The sequence below is a fragment of the Lissotriton helveticus genome, chromosome 6 (genome assembly GCF_964261635.1).
Source record: "Lissotriton helveticus chromosome 6, aLisHel1.1, whole genome shotgun sequence".
NCBI classification, from domain to species: domain Eukaryota; kingdom Metazoa; phylum Chordata; class Amphibia; order Caudata; family Salamandridae; genus Lissotriton; species Lissotriton helveticus.
In genome coordinates this window covers 1841050764-1841070876 of record NC_136067.1, presented here as the reverse complement: position 1 = coordinate 1841070876, position 20113 = coordinate 1841050764, and the positions used below count along the sequence as shown (strand labels likewise).

Genomic DNA, 20113 nt, shown 5'->3' with positions numbered 1-20113 from the left:
ACATATCTATACACATTGATAAGGATATTTATTCACACACATTAATTGTGGTATAACATTAGTGAGTGACAGGGGGATCTATACCCGGTCCTGACGAAGGGGCATGTCACCCCGAAACATGTTGACCCACACAGGAGAGTAAGCCCAGTAACTTGCTTTACCTCTCCGCATCACCCCTTTTAACAATACCAGACAGTGTTTATTAAATAGTTTTTTCTACCACTTGGCCAGGTATTTTTTAACTTCACTTTAATTATCACTCCTGACCCCACTGACACTCACCCCAATTCACTCACATAGTACCCACATTAAAAAGGTGCTCCAGCGTAGTCGCTTGTCGCAGCACTGCCCCGTCCCGCAGCGGGGCGGGAAGACCCTGATGATGAAGCATGACACCAAGGGCCCTTTTGGTGTGTGAGGGGTATTTTAACACACTCAGTGTATTCCATTAACATCAGAATATACACTAACTTCATATGAGGTGGTCTTTGTTGATTATCTGTACTTTCAGAAGAGGCGGATTTGCCCACCTAGATGCCGTTTGGCACCACCTCTTCACTCCCCCTTTGATATTTTTTACTCAAGGACTTGTGCCAGGGCCAGTCAACTGAGGAATTGTGCCTGGAGTGTTCACACTTGGGGCAGTCACTCAAGGACTTGTGCCAGGGCCAGTCAACTGAGGAATTGTGCCTGGAGTGTTCACACTTGGGGCAGTCACTCAAGGACTTGTGCCAGGGCCAGTCAACTGAGGAATTGTGCCTGGAGTGTTCACACTTGGGGCAGTCAAGCGGCTGCTGGGAAAATAAACAAAGATCTGGTCAGCGACTCAGCGCTCTCAAGGGACTGACAGGCAGTCGCCAGAACCAATGTGTTTGTGATTTACTTTTATTCAAGGGCCCCCGTCCTAGAGTATGGTATGGTATGTATTTAGCGCTTAATGTCCCTGGCGAGGCGCTAAATGTGGATGGGGTAGCAAGCTACTACGGAGGAGCCCGGAGTCCTCGCCACAGACTAGGTAGCATTAGGGTGGAGTAAAACAGTCCAGCTCAGAAATGTGGCAAATTACCCCCTGAGGGCAATCACCAACCGCGAATCTTGCACAGTTTACAATCCGATGCACGGCACGCTTACAAATCACCCCATGCTAGGGGGATCGGACGTCCCGGATTTCCCTGGACAGTCCGGTGTCGGCGCTTTCATTCATTTTAAATACATGCCCCGGATTCTGGGGCAAAGGTCAAGTCATCCGGCAAAGGGGAAATACAATGTATGCTTTCCTTAAATAATATATCCGTTTCAGGCAGGTTGACCTCGACTGCATGCATGCTGCAGCAGAGAGGAGCGACATATGCAAAAGAAACAATTGATGGATGGAATGCTGACAATGCAAGCATTCACCCCCAGTCACAAGGATATGGGTTTAATCCATCATTCTTTTGCTCACCCCACCACCCCAATTTGGACCCAGCCATATGCAAATCAGCCTTGACCCTGTGCTTGTGGGAACAGTCCAGATCGAACTGCCAGGCCAAGTCCTCCCTGGACCGGAAACAAGCCCACGTCTGGGCATACCCTTCCCGCTTAGGGCTTGGCAGTTGGCTCTGGACTGTTCCCATGGGGCACAGGGTCAAGACTGATTTGCATATGCTGGGGCCAAACTGGGGTGGCGTAGTGGGCAAAAGAACGATGTATTTAACCCAGATCTTTTGACTGGGGGGGAATGTTTGCATTGTCAGCATTCCATCCATCATTTGTTTGCTGTAACGCAGCGGAGAGGAGGGCAGGGGTAGTCAGGGTAGAGGCTAGAAGTCTTGCCGTAGCTAATGTATGCGAATGTGCAGCATGCATGCGTGCATTTTTTTCTCCCAAAAATCGGGACAGGCCAGACATAGAAGTAAGGTTGATGCATTAGTCTTACTTTTAGGTCTGGCCTGTCCTGGTTTTTGCTTCTTAAACTCTGGTCACCCTAACCCAGGCACCATATGTGGTGTGACATTCAGAGACAGGCGTGAACACAATACACACCCCCACCGAGTGCCGCTGTACAGTACAAGGCATCATTGTAAACAGCTCAATAGGCACAAACCAGGCAATTACATTTCTATGGCATCAGTAGGTTTTCAAAACTACTGCGTGCAGTTCAAGACAAAAAGGCTTCTAAATTTAGTTTTAGCTGAAAGGCTTCACGTCGCGAGCACTGTACGTCTAGCTATCAGCAGAAATAAAACTTTACGTCAACCACACACACGGAGCCGCACACATCCCTGAATAATTGTTACATTATATATACACAGAAGAGGGCAATTCTCTGAGCAGCTGTGAGCATTCACAGCCGAGAAGGCGGCTTAGAGGGATATTCAGACCATACATGGAGCTTGCCATAAGGTAACTGAAGATCACAGTACACTTTCCCGACGCTGCTTCAGCCCAGCCTGGCAGTCAACTTCTTCCAGCCTTTGCAGATAACCTTAAAGTTTCTTCTACATTAAGACCCTAGCAGGAGTAAAATGTGCTTGATTCACAAGGAGGAGGTTTAAAGACCAGCATGGGTTTGCTCCACTAATTCATAAAAAACAAAAACACAAAAGGAACCCATGGGTCTATATAGTATAAGCTTGGCTGAAGAAAACACACCGACCTAGAAGGCATCCATTTTAAAGGACGGTTGCCCTCGCCCACCAGAGGTGTCATGCTTCATCACCGGGGAACCTCCTCGTATCAGGCTGCCTAAGCTACAACCCCTTCACTGAGAGGGAAGAGCTCAGGGATGTTTTGATGCTAATGGAGGTAAATGCTAAATACCCAATGAAAGAGCTGAAGTGGTGGTGGGGGATGCAGTGCAACAAGGGGTGAAGTGCTTAAAACTAACTATAAACGGTTCGCTGCATAACTTTATTCAGGCGATCCTGAGCTAGGATTAAACAACAGAAAGGCACGGCGGGAAACATTAGACCCCGCTCATGTGTCACAAAGGTCAAAATGTGCTGCCTCAAACATGTTTGAGGCTGGCTATATGGTGATTTAATTTTTTTATTTCTCCGTTCACTCTGTAAATGTGTGATATATTCTTGTCCAAGCCTAATAGCTGGTAAAATGTAATCCTGAGAAAATCTATTTGTGTGTGTATTATATAAATATATATAACTAACGACTAGTATATGTAGCAGGCCTTTGTACTCACTGCCATTCCTATGTGATTCTTAGAGTTTATCCATTTGTATCTCTTCCTTGAGTGACTTTACAACTTGTACATTTGCAATTTTTTCTGTTTGTATCTTATATGTAACTCTTGTAATCCTAAATCCTTACGTATTGCAACTGGTTCTTTTGTAAAGCGCTCTGACACCTTCGGGTAATGTTCGCGCTATATAAAATCGCATTAAATGAAAAAATACATGCAGCAGTTTAATCACTGACAGTGTCCACTTGTGCGGTCATGTAAGCGCAGACGCTCAAGGCTCACTCACAGGTCCTCAAATTACTGTATCCCTGGAAGCTATAGGCAACAAGCTTTTGGAGCAGCCCGAACACTTTAGGTCATGTTACACGGTTTCTGTATCACAAGTGTTTACCAATTCCTGGCCTCTAAGCCGAAGTAGCCCAGCATACCTCAATCGCATCTGCATTCACAAAGCTTCCAGACCCCTCCGCTCGTTGGGACTCCTACTTGCACATGTCACAAGCATATGAAAACCAGATCCCGCCATCGAGCCTTCTCCTATATCGCTCCTAAAGTGTGGAATGACCTGTTGCCACAGATAGGAGCCTCCTCCTCACTTCTTGAATTCTGCAAGAAGCTGAGGACCTGGCTTTGAATAGTCCAACAAGGCCCCAGGTGTGCCCAGACTCACACCGGCCCTGCACCAGGATACCCTCCCGGCGATAGTGCGCTCTACCAATCTGCACAACATAAGTAAACAGATCCGCTGTCAATCAAAACCTTGATTCAGTTGCTCTCAATACGTTTTCGCAGCGCGCTGCCAAGTAAAAGTGTAGGCACCGGCCTTTCAACCCATCCTCTCTCAGGACTAGGCAGATAGGAGCCTCATTCCATTTATGCCATGTGCACTCTCACGACTGACTGCACTAACAGGCCATTGTTTATTATCCTCAAATCCCTCCTGAAGGGGCCCGGTTTATATTGCAACTACTTTCAGTTCCGTATGTTTTGTTCCTTGTAACAGAAGCTTCCTAGCCAGAATTAACTAGTTTGTTTACGGTGCCAAGTTTCTATTGTTTGCAGTAGTTTTTCCTTTGCCTGACTCCGCCTACACTGGCTTTCCCTCCACCTTTCTGCCTATTTGTGCTGCAGTAGAACTCCCCCCTCTCCCCCTTTAAGATGGCAGCCACAGCCTGGCCACTAATTTTAACTATTCTTAAAGCAGGTCTTAGACAACTGCTCAAAATGTAACTTGGAGAAATAACCTATATCAGAGAGCATCCTGTAAATCATATTAATTCAGCCATATTTCGCAGAAAGTCAGACAGGGACCCCATCTCACCCCCAACCCATTTTGCCCCCACCCCCAGCAGTAATCCCACAAGGATAACAAATGCCTGCTCAGAGGTAGTTAATAGATCAATTAAAAAAAAAAAAAATTCGACTAAAAAAACCTTCAGATTGTATTTATTCCAGAAACACGGTGGACAGCAAACCTGTCTCATAAAAAACCTGTCAGCCTAGCAAATCAAGTGAAGCTTATCCTGAACTAATAGTGATCTAGGTGCACACTGGTGTGGGTGGAAAGTGGGGACTAGGTAGCCATATCACAGAATATCGCAGTAGACAGTGGGTCTCTTATGCCACATTTGACTTCTAAAACCTGCATGTCCACCCAAAAGGACATATTTATAGATACTGGGCAGTATATTATGCCAGTTTCTGCAGGCTCAAGGGTGGGCAGTAAGACGGGGAGAGGGGGGAAATGGATGAAATTAAATTAATGAAATTAAAATGTATAATAAACGCGCACTTCTACCCTGGGGTGACTAGGTGCACAAGCTTGCCAACAGGGAAATCCCAGGTTAGGAGGCTGGACAGAATTTTATAGAATCCTAGAGGTTGAAAAGCCAAATTTGTATTGTTATTTCCTACAACAGGGCCACCTAGACTCAACTGAACATGTTTTAAATGAAATAAATGCTTGGGTAGAAGTTAGAACCGTCAAAGTCTCTACACACATTTAATTGGAAGAACATAAGTCTTCCAAATACCCTAAAGGAGGTGCAAGGGCGTGCAAACACTTTAGGATATACTTAAGCCCTCCTGAATTCATCCACACGCTTACTCAAGAATAAAGACTTCCCCCTACCTTAGTCCATAATTAACCAGCATTGGCAAAGCCTATTGGTGTGGGGTAATATTAGCACAGTGGAACGCAGTGGATGGAGCCAGCAGCAGTGGACAGAGGGGGGTGTGTTTGTAAGTTGTAAAGTAATTCCTCAAGCAGTTCAATGAAAGCACTCAAGTGAAGGTGGAAGGATACGCTCAAAAAGTCAGTAGAATTAAGTGGGATGGATTCTCCACTGGGCTGAGATGTGATTGTCTAAAGCCAGTGGCTCGGAGACACTGGTCGTAAAAAGCCAACTGCTGGAAGGTGAAGACCCAAAGCCCATTGTATGTATGTCAGAGTGACCCGCTACGGCTGTCAAAACCAAAGACCTAAAATGATAATATCCCCACCCCATCCAATACACTCGCACATGTAGAGCGAGCGGTGGAAGGAATTGTTTGAAAAGGAAGTACCGTGGTGAAAGATCACTTCTTTAGTAACAAACTACTGTTTCCTAGTCAACACAAGCTGTACTTCAAGCTGAAAGTCAGTTAGTTCCAGCAACAGGACAACACGGGTTGTGAAAAGGCCCCAAGACTAGGGTAACATTTACAATCATGCACATCATTAACTCAACATCCCTTTCACATCTTAGGTCACCCTTCTCACCCATGGTTTTTCTTCACAGCACGAAGGTTGCATTTGGAATTGGCCAGAAAAGAAAAGATGGCAGCAATCTAATGATGTCAAACACAAGATAATACTTTTTTAGCCAATTTGACTACAGAAACACCATTCTCAGTACATATGATCCTCTTGTAAAGGAGTTCTGCTACAATTCCACGACTGTTTGTGGAAATACTCAGATTTAAATAAGTTATTAAGAGATATGTAAAATACTGTATGTTGGCTGTCAGACATTTCTAAACAGTTCTCCACCAGGTGAGCACTGTTTTCAGACATCATGGGTTATGATCATGCCAAGGAGAGAACAAACTACTACACCATAAACAGTACAGTTGTAAAATACATTCACTCAATTACAGTTCCGCCTTAAACTTCTGAGGAACAGGACTAACACGCAACAACCAGGCGGATGAGTAAATGACTCATACTTAAACTAGCAAAAAGGAAAACCAATATACCATATGTGAGCGATACAAAAAAAAAAAAAAAGGCACATGGCCACAATTTGGAAGACAAACATGTTATATTAAAGCTAATGTGATTAAAGGCTAATATTAAAACAAAGCTACCATGCTAATGAGATAACCGTCTAATAGACGAATGACCAAGAGGCAAAACTATCTGACGGGTTTGGATGCGTGGGCCGCTCCCCACCGTGGAGAGATGGAGGAGGGATCTGCGGTACTGCTGTACACAAACCGAGTTGTACAGTGAATTGCTACCACCTAGGAGTAGACCGAAAAACTTTTGGGACCTCTATAAGGAATATTTACAGAAGGGGGAGGAGGGCAGTTCGGGCACGTCAGAGGTGGTGGATCTTCAGGACCAAGTTTCAGAGTAGAGGGCTGGACGGACGGGGGTTCCTTCCTATGGGATGAGGAGTGATGGAGGTAGTGGGGGGGTGCTGGGATAGCCTTGCCGTTTCAAAACACGTGAGGGGTATGGAGGGTGGGCCACTGAAGGGGTTAGGCAATCGGGGGTGCGGGGTAGGACGTGACACGGTATACACACACCACGTTTATTCTTGTTCAGACCAGCTTGACATTACACGGACACACACACGGGTGGGAGGGGGGAGTTTGGAATGGGGTTTGGGTAGGTTTCTGAATGTTCTTGTTTCCCTTTGACCTTCCATAACAAGAGACCTTGCCTTCGAGTTTTTCTTGATGGGTGGTCAGTTGTCGTGCTGCATTGCGAGCTGCCTCCGAGGGGGAGTTAATACCAACAATGCTGGGCTGGTTCCACTACATTTTGCCGCCGGGCCCCCGGGATGCCGGTTACTATGGCTGTGTAACACTTTTGACTGAGGAGTTATTGAGCTTTGTGTAGCCAAGCAATGTACGTTTGTCAATACATATGTAACGACGAAAAAAAAAAAAAAAACTATCTGTGACGGGTAAAATTAAAGGTAAATAGACAAATTTTGGAAAACATACACGAGGTTGTACTAAAGGACACAACTTGCAAAACAGACACTAAAGGGAGGAGGGAAGGGGAGACGGTGGGGGGGGGGGGGACTGCAGGGAATCAATATGATTTTTTTTTAACGTTTCAGATGGGCTAACTGCTGAATTCCTTAAATAATGCAAGGACCCCCTATACTCACACCGTTTAAAGCTTATTTGAAAGCGCGGAGGACAGGCGAACTCTCTCCCACAACTAGGGAATCGGTTGTTATAATGTTGCTGAAGCCTAATAAGGGTAGTAGACTTTGCCACTCATACCATCTGCTATGCCTCCTAAATTTGGACAAATTTGGACAGCTATGGTTATAGCTGCCAGATTTAATCCTCTGATAGACAAACTGGCCCTCTCAGATCAAGTGGGATTTATCTTCAGCAAGTCCATGGCACATAATCAGTGAACACCATTTGCTCCGATACACCAGAATAGCCCTGACCGGAGACAGAGATGATTCAGAAAAGGGGGTGGTGATGAACAGAGTGTCTGAATTAAGCAGACCACTCTTACCTAGTCCAAAGATCAGGGCTTGATCCATCACCGTTATTTAGCTCACTGCCCCATCCCAGCTCAGAACCTGGCTATATGCAAATTAGTCTGTCCCTGGCCCAGTGCATCATGGGAACAGGGCAGACCAAACTACCAAGCCAATTCTTCACCAGAAAGGATACAAGCTACCGGGGACCGGTTTCTGGCATTTCAGCCTCGTCGGCCCGGCTTGCTTGAATCCTGATGGAGCAGTGAGCAAGGGACTCATGTCTGAGTATGCCCTGCCACACCTATAGTGGCCAAAAAGGAGACAGAGATGGCCTTTTTTTAAATACCCAGAAATCCTTTCATTCACTGCAATGGTCCTGCCTCTTTGCAACTCTGCATAGAACTGGCATTGGCAGCTACCCAACGGAAATTCATTGGGCTGCTACACTTTGACGCAAGAGCTTGGGTATGTATTAATAACCGCTTATCAGATCCCTTAGGTAGATGTAGCCAGAAGAGGCGTTCTCCCCACTCTTTGCTATGGTGACGGAGCCCCTGTCCTGCAGGCTCAGGGAGTATCAGACTCACAAATGAATTGTCTTTCCAACTAGAAGCCTCCTAGAGTCATTATACGCAAACAATATTCTCCTTTTCATTTAGAACCCGCATGCTAATCTTGTCGCCATTATCAGAGAAGTTGATTTGTTAGAACACACCGGTATTCAAATCAACTAGAATAAATCTGAGATTGTCCCACTCATGCATTTTATGAAACAGGTAGAGCTAGATTAAAAAAAGAAGCATAACAACTGGGTGCTACCTGATTATTTCCACAGAGAGACAGAGATGTTATGTTATGTTATGTTAAGCTGATTTATAAGGCGCACAGATGCTCCAGCAAAGGAGCGTCCTGGCGCCCGCCAGGTAGCAGCACAACACAACAAGGCAAGGGGGGAAGAACAGGGGGGCTAAGGGAATAGAAAAGTTTTTACTGCCCGCCGAAAGGAGAGCAAATCCCCGAGTGCACGGATCTCAAAAGGAAGAGAATTCCATAACACGGCGGCACGTACTTGAAAAGAACGGCCGCCGGCCCGGCAGCGCTTAAACCGGGGAACAACAGCAAGTTGCAAGTCGGATGATCTTAGGGCACGGCCCGGGATGTAACGAGACAGGAGGTTGGCAAGAATCAAGGCAGGTGATCCCTTAATAATTTTGTAGGCCACACAAAGGACCTTAAACTGAATCCTCCGAGCAATCGGGAGCCAATGCAGCGAGCGCAAAGTATTGGCAGTAGAGCAAAATCTGGGCAAGCCCACGACCGCTCTTGCTGCAGCGTTCTGTACACGCTGCAGGCGGGTAAGTTCCGCCTCATTTAAGCCCGATAGAAGGGCGTTGGCATAATCGAGGCGTGACATGTAGGACTATTTAAGCCTCACAGGGAGAACGCTGGATTGCATTGTCGCTAGCATTGATGATAACCATTATTAAGATGGTGATCAGGTCAGAATTCTTATATTTATTAACTAACTTTCCCATTTCACCGAATAAAACATTTAAGGGTTGTCTTTTATTCTATCGTCGCTGATATGGGCAGGAAACAGCTGCGCCTAAGTTGATATATTTGAAACCTCTCCCTCGTCAAAGGGTGATTCTGCGTGCCAGATTATGGATTGAAAAGATTCCTGCTTGTGCTGTGCACAAAGGGGAAAAGGAAGTGAACTGCTATGAAGAAATAGGGCCATCCTGGACTCACTGGCAAGGACCCAGAGGCCCAGCTGTTTCCAGGCATGAGGGGTGTTGCCCCCCCCCTTGTTTGAGAAGCTTACACCAATAGGCTCACTGCTCAATCCAAACAGTACAGCCTACATAGTGGCAGCACTGTCATCTGTGTCTTTACAGACCTCCCCACACCACCAAGAGCACACAATATGACGACATTTTTAAAAAATGAATAAGAACTTACTAGACATTCAAATGTATTGTGTGATTTTCATGTTGCGTGTGTTCGAGTTGCTAAACCTCCACCACACGTAAAAGGCACACTTTGGTACTAGGGCATGGCTCGGAGCTATGAAGCACCCCTGCATGGAGTTCATCCGCGAGGTTGACTTACTTGGGCCAGTTCGATTGCACCTGGAAAATTTGCCCAACCAACCTGGGGGCAGATTTACAATAACTGGTGCATCCCTGCATGTCAGCAGGGATGCGCCAGTTATTTTGCGTGACGGTTGAAACCCCTTGCGCCACCATGGATGTGCGGCATTTACAATGCGGTGCACTGTGGCGCAAGGATAGAGGGATGTGCGACGCATCTGATGGCGTAAAGGTGGTGCTGTGCTGGAGTTGTGTCGCAAGCGCGACGCACCTCCAGCACTGCTCAGGGGTGCCCTATACTTGCTGTGCTGCGTCACTCCTTACGGCTGCTTCATGCTTTTGACGCAGCGGGGACGTAAAAGTGACTCTTGTAGATTTCACTACGTCACTTATGGGCTTCCTTGCGATGGAACGCCCACCCTGCATACATTACACCTGACACAGGTATAATGTAGCGCAGGGCTTTACAACGTGACGCATCTCACTAGATGTGTCACGTTGTAAATATGCTGCATAGTGGTGCATTGTTTACGCCGCTGCCGAGTCACAAAAGTGACGCAACGCCGGCGTAAAAGTGTCACAAGGGGCTTGTAAATCTGTCCCCTGGTCCTTCTAGAATATGATCCTACGGTCTATGTTCATAGATGGATGGAGTTTATGGTGGGGGCTGTGAGGATGGAGGAGAGGACATATCTACATAAAAGAGAAATGAGGAAGGAATCTGCATTATCATCGTACCTGTGAGAGCTTGTGTTTGAACAGTGAGCAACCGAGGTTGGTGGGGGGGGGGTCAGGGTGGGAAAGGGAGATGGAAGATGATTGGCTATTACGGTTCGGTTTCCATCAATGAGCCTCATTTGAATGACGCTGCATCTTTCATCAGAGAACATTTTACTGCAAAACTTGTATGCTCCTTAGTAAACCCTCCTATAGGTGGAAGCTGAAAGGAGAGGTTGTTTACATTCGGTGGGCTGTGCACTCATACCAGCCACTGGAATCCAGAGAAACAGGCAGCGCTTTAAAGGGAATGTGCACGCGCCTCCGAGCGCGCCCGGATATGGAGAGCTGGCCTGACATAAGAAGGGACTGTCTGCTGAGCGAATCTCTGGCCTTCTCAAAGGTTGCATTTCAGCATACAAGGACAACACAAAGACAAACACCCAAGGAGAAATACTGCATCTTGGCAGAACACTAACCAGAGGAAAGTGTGGTTGAGCGGTGCAAAAGAAATGCCCTCACAGGCCTCTGCGGGCAACACCAGCGTCGAACTCCATGGTGGAGAATTGCTGCATCATCAAATATCTCACAGAAAAAAAATGCTAAATAGGCCTCTCATTCCTGTAAATTGTGAGACCCAGGGTTTTGGAGACACTGCTTCCTTGCACTTCGTGGGTTCACCAAATTACGTTTCAAGGCTTACCCGTAACTGCACTACAAAAATGTTTTAAAAACTCAAAAGATTTGACTACATGATGAAATGAAGTCTTGACAAGCTAATGATCTGGAAAGTGCATTGAGCAAACATTGATTTTACCAGAGCAGGCACGCGCGGCAGGACGGAGCATGCCTGTGGCCCTTCCATGTCTGGTGGCCCCTCATTAAACACCGCTCTCTCACAGTGCCATCACCCTCACTTTCATTTGCCTTATCTTCAAGCTTGATGCCACACGGGCCCATGGCAGGGACTTACAGCTCAGCCACCCCTCCACCGCCTTAAGATATGTGACAGGGGTGGGTACCCCGTGTGGGTGAGGTGCAATGCTTACCTTCGACAGCGGGGAGGCCCCCCGTATGCTCTGCACTATCTCCTGCCCCTGGGGGTGCACCCGGGCCACGTGCTCCCACATTCGCTCCCAAGTCTGAGGGTCCAGCGGAAAGCCGCTCCGGTTCACATAAAACAGCACCCCTCCATCCTTGTCCTCTTCCTCGGACCCGGCCCCGGAGGCCTGCTGGCTGCTGCTGCTGCTCAGAGGCACCAGAGCCGGCCCAGTGCCCCCGCTCGGCCGGTCGTGGGTACTGCGAGAGCGGCCCGGCTTGGCCCCCTTGACCACCGCACGGTGCTGGTGGTGGGGCCGGTGCGAGCTGGAGCCGGTCATAGCGCCGCAGCGCAGGGCTCTAGGCGCTGGAGCACTCACTCTCCACGGGGCTCCATGCTGGGGTCCTGTAGTGGAGGCCAGATGACCAGGTCAGCCGGACAATTCTCTCGCGCAACCTAAAGAAAGAACAAATACAGAGTAAGAGTGCATCAACTGTAAGTATTTGGAAAGAACTGAACATTTTTTATCGAACATAAAAACTGCAGATAGCACGAAAGGCAGTAATGGTGTTGGAATTAATCTGAAAACAGGTAATTATTTACTCTGAGACCATTAATTATAACTAGTAATTAATGACTAAAATCATATGACCTTTAATCAGGACATTTGGTTCAAATTAACTTACCCATTCACATGTCCATTTTCCTGCACTACTGTTTTTAATAGAGTTAGTACTACCCCCACATTAAAATTCTGGTTTGGGGAGTAGCCAATACTCTTTAATTACGCACTTTTTCCTTTGCTACGTAGTTCTTCACGTACTCACCAAAAGAACCCAATGAAGACAACTGGCAACCGACTTCAGTTGGTGCCTGAGAGTTCTTCTTTTCCTCACTGATTTTGTCTAACCCACTTGATTTCCCCTTCTCCTAAACTATTGGTGGTGGCCAATGAGAGTTCATCTCCTCTCTGTCTCCTGTATTATTAAGGTACTCTTCTGTTGTTTGGATATCTTAAATCAAATACTACATTAATATTTTCAAGACCACTTCGATTAAGATCATTTTCAAGACCACTTCGATTAAGATCAGCTGCTGGAACACAAAAAAGCCTAGGCATTGAATGAGATGGTCACTTATTTATACTCCCAATTTAGGTAATCGGGATATGAGTAGGAGATGTGTAATTCGGGCCAAGGCCACACAGTGGAGTTCCATTGAAGAAAAAAAATAGATTACAACTTCGGGTTTAGAAGCCAACAATTTCCAGTTGACCAAAATTGTCGAAAGAGTACACATCGAGTAAACCCCATAAAAAACATTAAACCCGGGTTGACTATGGAGGTTCACACCCCGTGATGCACGACAGGCAGACTGTCACACACCACAAGGAAGGGGGTGTTGGATATGATTAAATCGTGCATTTAAGAGACCAGAATAAAACACACCAGGAATCAATGAACGTGGGGCCCAGGCACCAACCCGCAGCGCGCGTACTAATGTGTACATATTATTTACTATAGCTGACGCGCAGTGCCACTGATTCATCACTACGGGGAGTCCTCGCTGGCAACCATGGGGTGGCCCTCGGCGGCTTCTTTCAGTGCATGCCAGCATCAGACACGTTTCTCAATCCCTGCCCAGAGCCAGGCTGGGACACGCTCAATCCTTACCACAATAAAGCACCGTTTATTCAATGCACCACACAAAGAACACGTTCTATACCAGTGTTGCATTACATACTGGAAAAGGCTCATCCTTTTAACCAACATCAGAAGAATGATCGAACGAATTGACCCCTTGTGATTACTGGCTGGCTGCAGGACACACACCCGCACCACTCCCTCCCTACCAGATGGCTATTTCTGTCCGCTTTCCTCGCTTACTCTGTCTCTTCTCTCCACACTGCCACGTGCCCGGCTGACCAGTGCCTGTATGTGCCTGCTGCACGCTTGAGCCTCAGTGCCTGCTTCCTTGATGGATGCTATCTGCCTGGCTGTTTGGAGCCTGGATCCCCAGCACTGGACTGCGCTCCTGTGTATGGCTGCTCCATGCCTGCTTGTCACACCCCTCTATGCCTGTTCTCCAGCGTGGTGAATCTATGGAGGGCGTTATCCCTGCGCCTGGCTGCTCGCTGGCCTCTATCCACATCTTCAATCCCCAAGCAGCCCGTGGGGGTGTCCGGGGCTGGAGTGGACTGCAGGATGGGGGGTGCGCTCAGCAGGATAGGATGCAATGACCCACAACACTATTGCCTCATGTAACATAACGTTTGCTTTTGTAACATGCTCACTTGTAATTTTCTCCTCATGTAACATTACTGTTTCTATTGTGAAGCGCTCTGACACCCTCGGGTAAAGTCCGCGCTATATAAAAAAAAAAAGCATAACATTAAAAAAATAAAAAAATAAAAATCATTCTAGCTGCTGCCTCCTCGTTGGTGGGGCTGGTTTGAACCTTTATGCCAGGGCTGATTTTGGTGTCCAGTCAGTCCACCCCTTGGTCACTGGTCACCGCCCACCCTCCCTTGCCCCAAAAAAGCACCAGCATTTCATTCACCAGCCCTCAGTGCAATGCTTGCTCGTCATATTGCCTATTCCCGGACCTGCTCTGTGCCTGCCCTTATATGCACTCATGCCCCGGCGGCTGCCTGTCCTCTCCCGGCCCCAGCCCCTCACCTCACCTCCAACCCCGGCAGAGCGGCGCACAGCAGACGCCTCAGCCGGGCTCCGTCCTCTCCATTCTGCCCCCCGAGCTCCACTAATCCCCGCCACACCGTATCCCGGCAGCCACGGCTCAGCCTTCCGCGCGCTCCCATTGGTCCAAGGCACAAAGGAGGGCGGGTTCCAGCCTTCTCATTGGTCGGTGAGGGGCACCGGCTCGCCAGTTGGCGTTGGAATAAAAATAAGGAGGGTCAGACGTCAGCTGTGTGTGGCCGGGCCCGGGAGGCGGCTGTGGAGGGTTGTAATTCCATCACTGGGGGAGGCGTGCCCAAGGACCCCTGACAGCAGTGGGTATCCGATGTTTGCTATGCACAAGACTGCAGAGCGGGCTGCGGGGCAATTGCATTAGCTAAATTACTCTAACCTTCGAGGATGCAATGCAACCACTGTTTTGTGGGAGCAATGCACAGTGAGAAGAGTAATAGTGCGTTTATTGTCACTGCAGGATGACCGACCTCCACTTTCCATAGTATCATGAGCACTGCTTCCAATTTTGTAGGTCTTACCTGCAAACCGCTGTTAGCCTGCGTGGCGGTCTTTAATGAAAGCACACTAACGCTACAAAACCATAAATGCACCATGTTGGGACCTGAAAATCCACGATTGGCAATTTGTAGATCGACCTCGTGGTCCCATTTATCCCAAGTTCATTACTGATTACTAGGGCTACAAAAAAGGCCAGGCTTAGGGCGTCTCAGCCCGGGCGTCGAGGCTAAGGGTGTAGAGGACAAGGGTAGTTGCCTGTTTGGGCCTGTTCGAGCCTGGTCGGGACTAGGGCCAGAAATGCTGCCCTTATTCTCATTTAACAATACCCAGCCCCAGGGGCGCAACTAGGTCTTAACATCGGGGGTGGCTAACATAGCAAATAAGGGGCGTGGCTAAAGTTAATCAAGGGGGCGGAGCTAAAATGGCAGACAATCAGGATCAGGTAATGCTCAGGCCAAGCTGAGAAACAGAAGTGGCGATTCTGCATTACAAAACTGCACCTTGGTATTCATCATGCACCGCATGGAGATGCTTTCCACAGAGGCTCAAAGCAAAGACAACACTCTTCCAACCACACATGCATAAGGTGTAACCTGCTACTCGCATGGACAAGTGCTTCAGCATCGCACATAAGGGTAGTAAGTGCTCTACAAATACAATATAATATGCCCTGCATTGTGTGTCTCTCTTGGAACACAATGACTATGTGAGGACTGTGCCTGCCCTCTGCATTAACGTATCTCAACTATTGATGAAAAGTGTCAGAATTGGTAGGACTGATCTGTCCGGTCGAAGGAGAATTCCAAACAGGCTATGGCTGAAGGATGCACTGGTTGACAGTATAGATTGGGGTCACAAAGATGGAAACACTCATGGCACAGATTTGGTAGAACACTGGTTATGGGAGCACACCCAGGAAGGGAGGAGCAGAGATAGAATAAGAGCCACAGTCCCCTGAGTATTCTCACCTGCGACAGCAGTTGGTGAGTTACCTTCACTCCACGATGCTCTATCACGTTTGTGTCACTACAGTTTTATTTTGTTCCGTATGGGGTTGGCTCTGTGGTCCTGAATCTGGAGCTTGCAGCTACTTCACTTCTTTCTATGGGGTTGACAGTGTCTTCCACCTCAGCAAAGTATACTGCCTTTCTTCTCTTAGGTTCTCTGGCTGGATTCAGGCAGCTGGGAGACTGGTCACACTCTTGTTCTGAATGTTAGCAGTAAAATTCTCTGTGCTAATGTAGAGATCTTTTGGTTCACATTTCTTACTTTGTATTTGATCATATTTTCTCTAACCTACTCCAGACTTTCCCTCTGATAGATGGACCATGCCAACGCATTGATTGGCGCGTCCTTGTGGTGATCTTTTAGGGGTGTCTCCCTTTTCTCTCCGCCTTATCCCTTTTTCCTCCCAAGGGTCAGTGACAGACCTCACCTCAACCACTGTTGATATTCACCATCATAGGAGACTGAGTGAATTTGACAGCAATTATGCAGTCTCGTCCATACTGAATCTCGATCCTAACACCATGCCCATGATGCCACAGGTGCCTTGACGCTCATGTACCATTTCTCTTAAAACAACTGTTGACATGTGCCCAAAACAACATGCACCACCTATCTTCAAGCATAGTTCTCCGTCTGGGGCTAATGTTCCCCTCAAAGCAGCTGCTGCCTTGCCTTGTTAAAACAACTGAATACAAATTCAACAGACCAAAAGTGCTTAGGTGAAATCCCTGCATTCAGGCAAGGATATCACCTCGGTGGCAGCCTGTCTCAAACAAAACAAGAGGTGTGGGGCAGGGAGGGTTGTTGAAACCTTTCAGAGGCGGGCTGGCAGGGGTTGGTTCTGGGCCTCTCCGAAAGGGTAATTAAAATCACATTCTCACCGATGCTACACGCAGCCTAAATAGAAATTTAACGGGAAGAAAGGTTTCCATGCTTTAAATATTTTAATGCGTGTCAGTAAATTGTCATGCTGTCATGATCATCTTAGCCCGGGCTGTAGAAGATGAGGGGAGGGGGGGGGGGCTGAAGCCTCTTTAGCCCAATGGGTGTTGCGCGCCTGGCAGATATGTACACTCATATGTAGCTGTGTACCTACATTTTGCACTGCCGTCCCCTGGCCATTCCACCAACAGCTTCACTATTCCCATTCAGCGAGAAGACGTACATTCTTTTTATAGTGCAGCTTTGAGAACACCCACTTTTTCACAACTGCTCGTGAACGTGGATTGTCTACAAACAGCAGAAGTTCTGCAGATAAAAGAGTACGCTTCCTTTATTCCCTTCTTTGAACCTCAGCAATTTACACAACGTTCAAGCAGGTTTCAGGACTCCTGTTTCTGTGCGCGAGTAGCTTTTCCAGTTAAGGTTTTTCTGTAAATTCAGGCACTTATAGAAGTGTTCATCCCGTTACAAATTTAGGACTACAAGAACCAGAAACCAAAGAAAACGTTAATTGGACATTTCTAGCGCAAGGAATGGGGAAACGTGAGCATTCTGCATAATTTCCTTATTCACGTAACGCCTATTGCCAGACTTCAGTGGAGACAGCTTTCAGGACATTCACGAGTCTGGGTAGTCAATTTTTTTTTCTTTCCACTGTCACGTTAAAACCTTCACACCTCCCAGCAAATAAAGTCTCACTTCACGCCATCAGGCTGGGTTTACAATGCACCCCAATTTAAACAATCAGCAGAGGTGTGTGGGTGGAGGCGACGACATGGGGCAGGCGGCAACTAGAGTCAAATTTCGGAGGGGGGGGGGCTGAAAAAGATTTGGGGGGGGGGCTAATTCTTCAAGAAGGGCTAAAAACATAACAAAAGCCTCATTTACATTGAAATGGTCTTTTACAGACCTTTGAAGTACTCGGGTGCGGCTGCAATTAAAACGTCGCCAGCCGCGAAGCTGTGTCAGCCCGGGCTGACACACACGACGGGGGGGGCTGAAGCCCGGTGAGCCCAATGGGTGTTGCGCGCCTGCCCAGCCCATACCATCCACAACGACAAATAGAGCAATACACTCACACCAAATGTACACCACGCACAACGCAATGCACAGATTAATGTACCAGCATGCACTACAAACCCAACCAAACCACATCTACACACCCTACTATCCCAACTACCACACATATCCACCATCACCCACAAACAGTACACAACTCTATCCGATACCACTAACCAATACACTCATCACTAACACAACGCCAATCAACACCATAAATAACTACATCCCACTCAGACACACTCTCCCTGCTGTAATTACACCTAACAGTCCACCTTTTATCACTAACAAATATATAATGATTCTTCCATCAGTTGTCCAACAAACACCCTCCTCTCCCTTCTACCATAATAACACTAACACACAACACACACACTGCACACCACCTCACTTTGTAACTCTTGAAACAAACCAGTCTAAGATAAACACTCTCGCCTCTACTTCATTCACTCCTACACACAACATACACTTTACACATAAACACATCACCACCCCTCTACGTCACACCCTCCTCTCACAAACAATACTACACAACCAAATCAGGTGCATGAAACATATACATCAGCACCCCTTTTCACCACACCTCAAAAGCGAAACACATCACACACACCAGCACAACAAGATCTTCAGAGCGCAACACCTCATAATACTTACCATCACAAAATACATACATATACCCACCTTTCAAAGCACACAAAGGAACAAACTCCAATGCCAAGCTTTCACTCTTCCACCACACCTAACACAGATACAGCAATACAGCACCTCTCTTCTAACCGCCTCTCATCCATTGGACAATTTAAAACATTACGACATGACCCACATGCTGCACCACCTCCCCTGACTCATACACCTTCCGCCTTTAACACACGCAAAAAATATAAGCAACATGCCACACCTCACAACTTTGCTTCCCCAAGTCTACCTCACAACAATGTTACACCACAAAAGCAACAGAGCACTCCAACTCATTCTCAAACACCATCTCCAACACATACACATGCAGACCCATCAAAATGCCTTCTTAGCATTCTGGATGAGGAACACGATACAGAACAGCTACACGATTGCTATCCTATTACAGCTAATACCAGCACTAAAAACACACCTGCTACACACCCACACAATACTGATCACTCTCCTACAAAACAAAGTCCCACTATCACAAAAGGCCACTATCTACACTGTCTACTAATAAATGCTCGATCCCTCTCTAAAAACAAGCATCACATCTACGACATTCTCACCGATGCAAAACCAGACATACTATTCATAACCGAATCATGGTTGGGAGAGGATATGGCTCCAGTCCTGCATGAAGCCATTCCTCTAGGCTATCAAATAATCACCCAAAATCGTATAGCCAAAAAAGGAGGTGGTCTAGCTGTTGTATTCAGGCAAACAATAAATATCACTAAAATTGACAACATCTCCATAAAGAATTGTGAGGCTCTTCTAACAAGATGCAATCCTACACCGTCTTCCACCTGTAACTTCCTGCTCCTTTACAGACCTCCACCTAGCAAGGCAACATTCCCAGACGCACTTCTAGACACAGTTTCAAATCTGATAACAGAAAAGCGCTTCAACGCCCATCAGGGGTAACAAGTGCTATATGAATGCAAATCTTTCTTCCCCTTTTATCCATCCGCTATCCTTCTCACTCCAAGTAACAGACTAATATCCACCACTGAAATTACCTCATATTTCACCATATTAATTCACCACTAATCCTCTATAGGCTCCCTGAATAGCATGCGTCAACAAGCGAGCGATAGATAAATACGAACCTTTGTCCTACTCTATCCTTCTGCTATCATTCCAAATCCAAATAACTGATTAACTTATCCACCACTTAAAATGTACTTGCATGTTTCACTATACTAATTCAACACTAATCCTCTGTGGGTCCCGGAGTAGCGTGCTACCCGCCGAAAAAGCGCTTCGACGCCTCGTCAGGGGTAGTAAGCGCTATATAAATGCAATTACAATACAATACAATACAATTACATTCCACTTTTTATATTTGTGGCCATTCCCATCTCATCCGTCTATTCTTTTTTTTTTGTCAAATCTGTTTATTAGCATTTTTAGAGATGCTAATAGGCCTTTCAACAGCTTCAACTCAGCAAACTGGGCATGGCAGA

The 20113-nt window shown here is 46.9% G+C and overlaps 1 protein-coding gene across 2 annotated transcripts in view; it reads right to left on the bottom strand.

Annotated features, from left to right (window-relative positions):
- Positions 1-14535, bottom strand: part of VASH2 (vasohibin 2) — a 138503-nt gene extending 123968 nt beyond the window's left edge. For both annotated transcript variants that reach the window (XR_013596263.1, XM_078649758.1), the window contains exons 1-2: positions 14432-14535; positions 11759-12204 (exon numbers count right to left, since the gene is read on the bottom strand). Coding sequence is in view for 1 of the 2 variants with exons in the window: in XM_078649758.1 (XP_078505884.1) it covers positions 11759-12088 (330 nt within the window). In the remaining variant the exon portion in view is untranslated. The remainder of the gene's footprint in view (positions 1-11758; positions 12205-14431) is intronic.
- Between the last annotated feature and the right edge of the window lie 5578 nt (positions 14536-20113).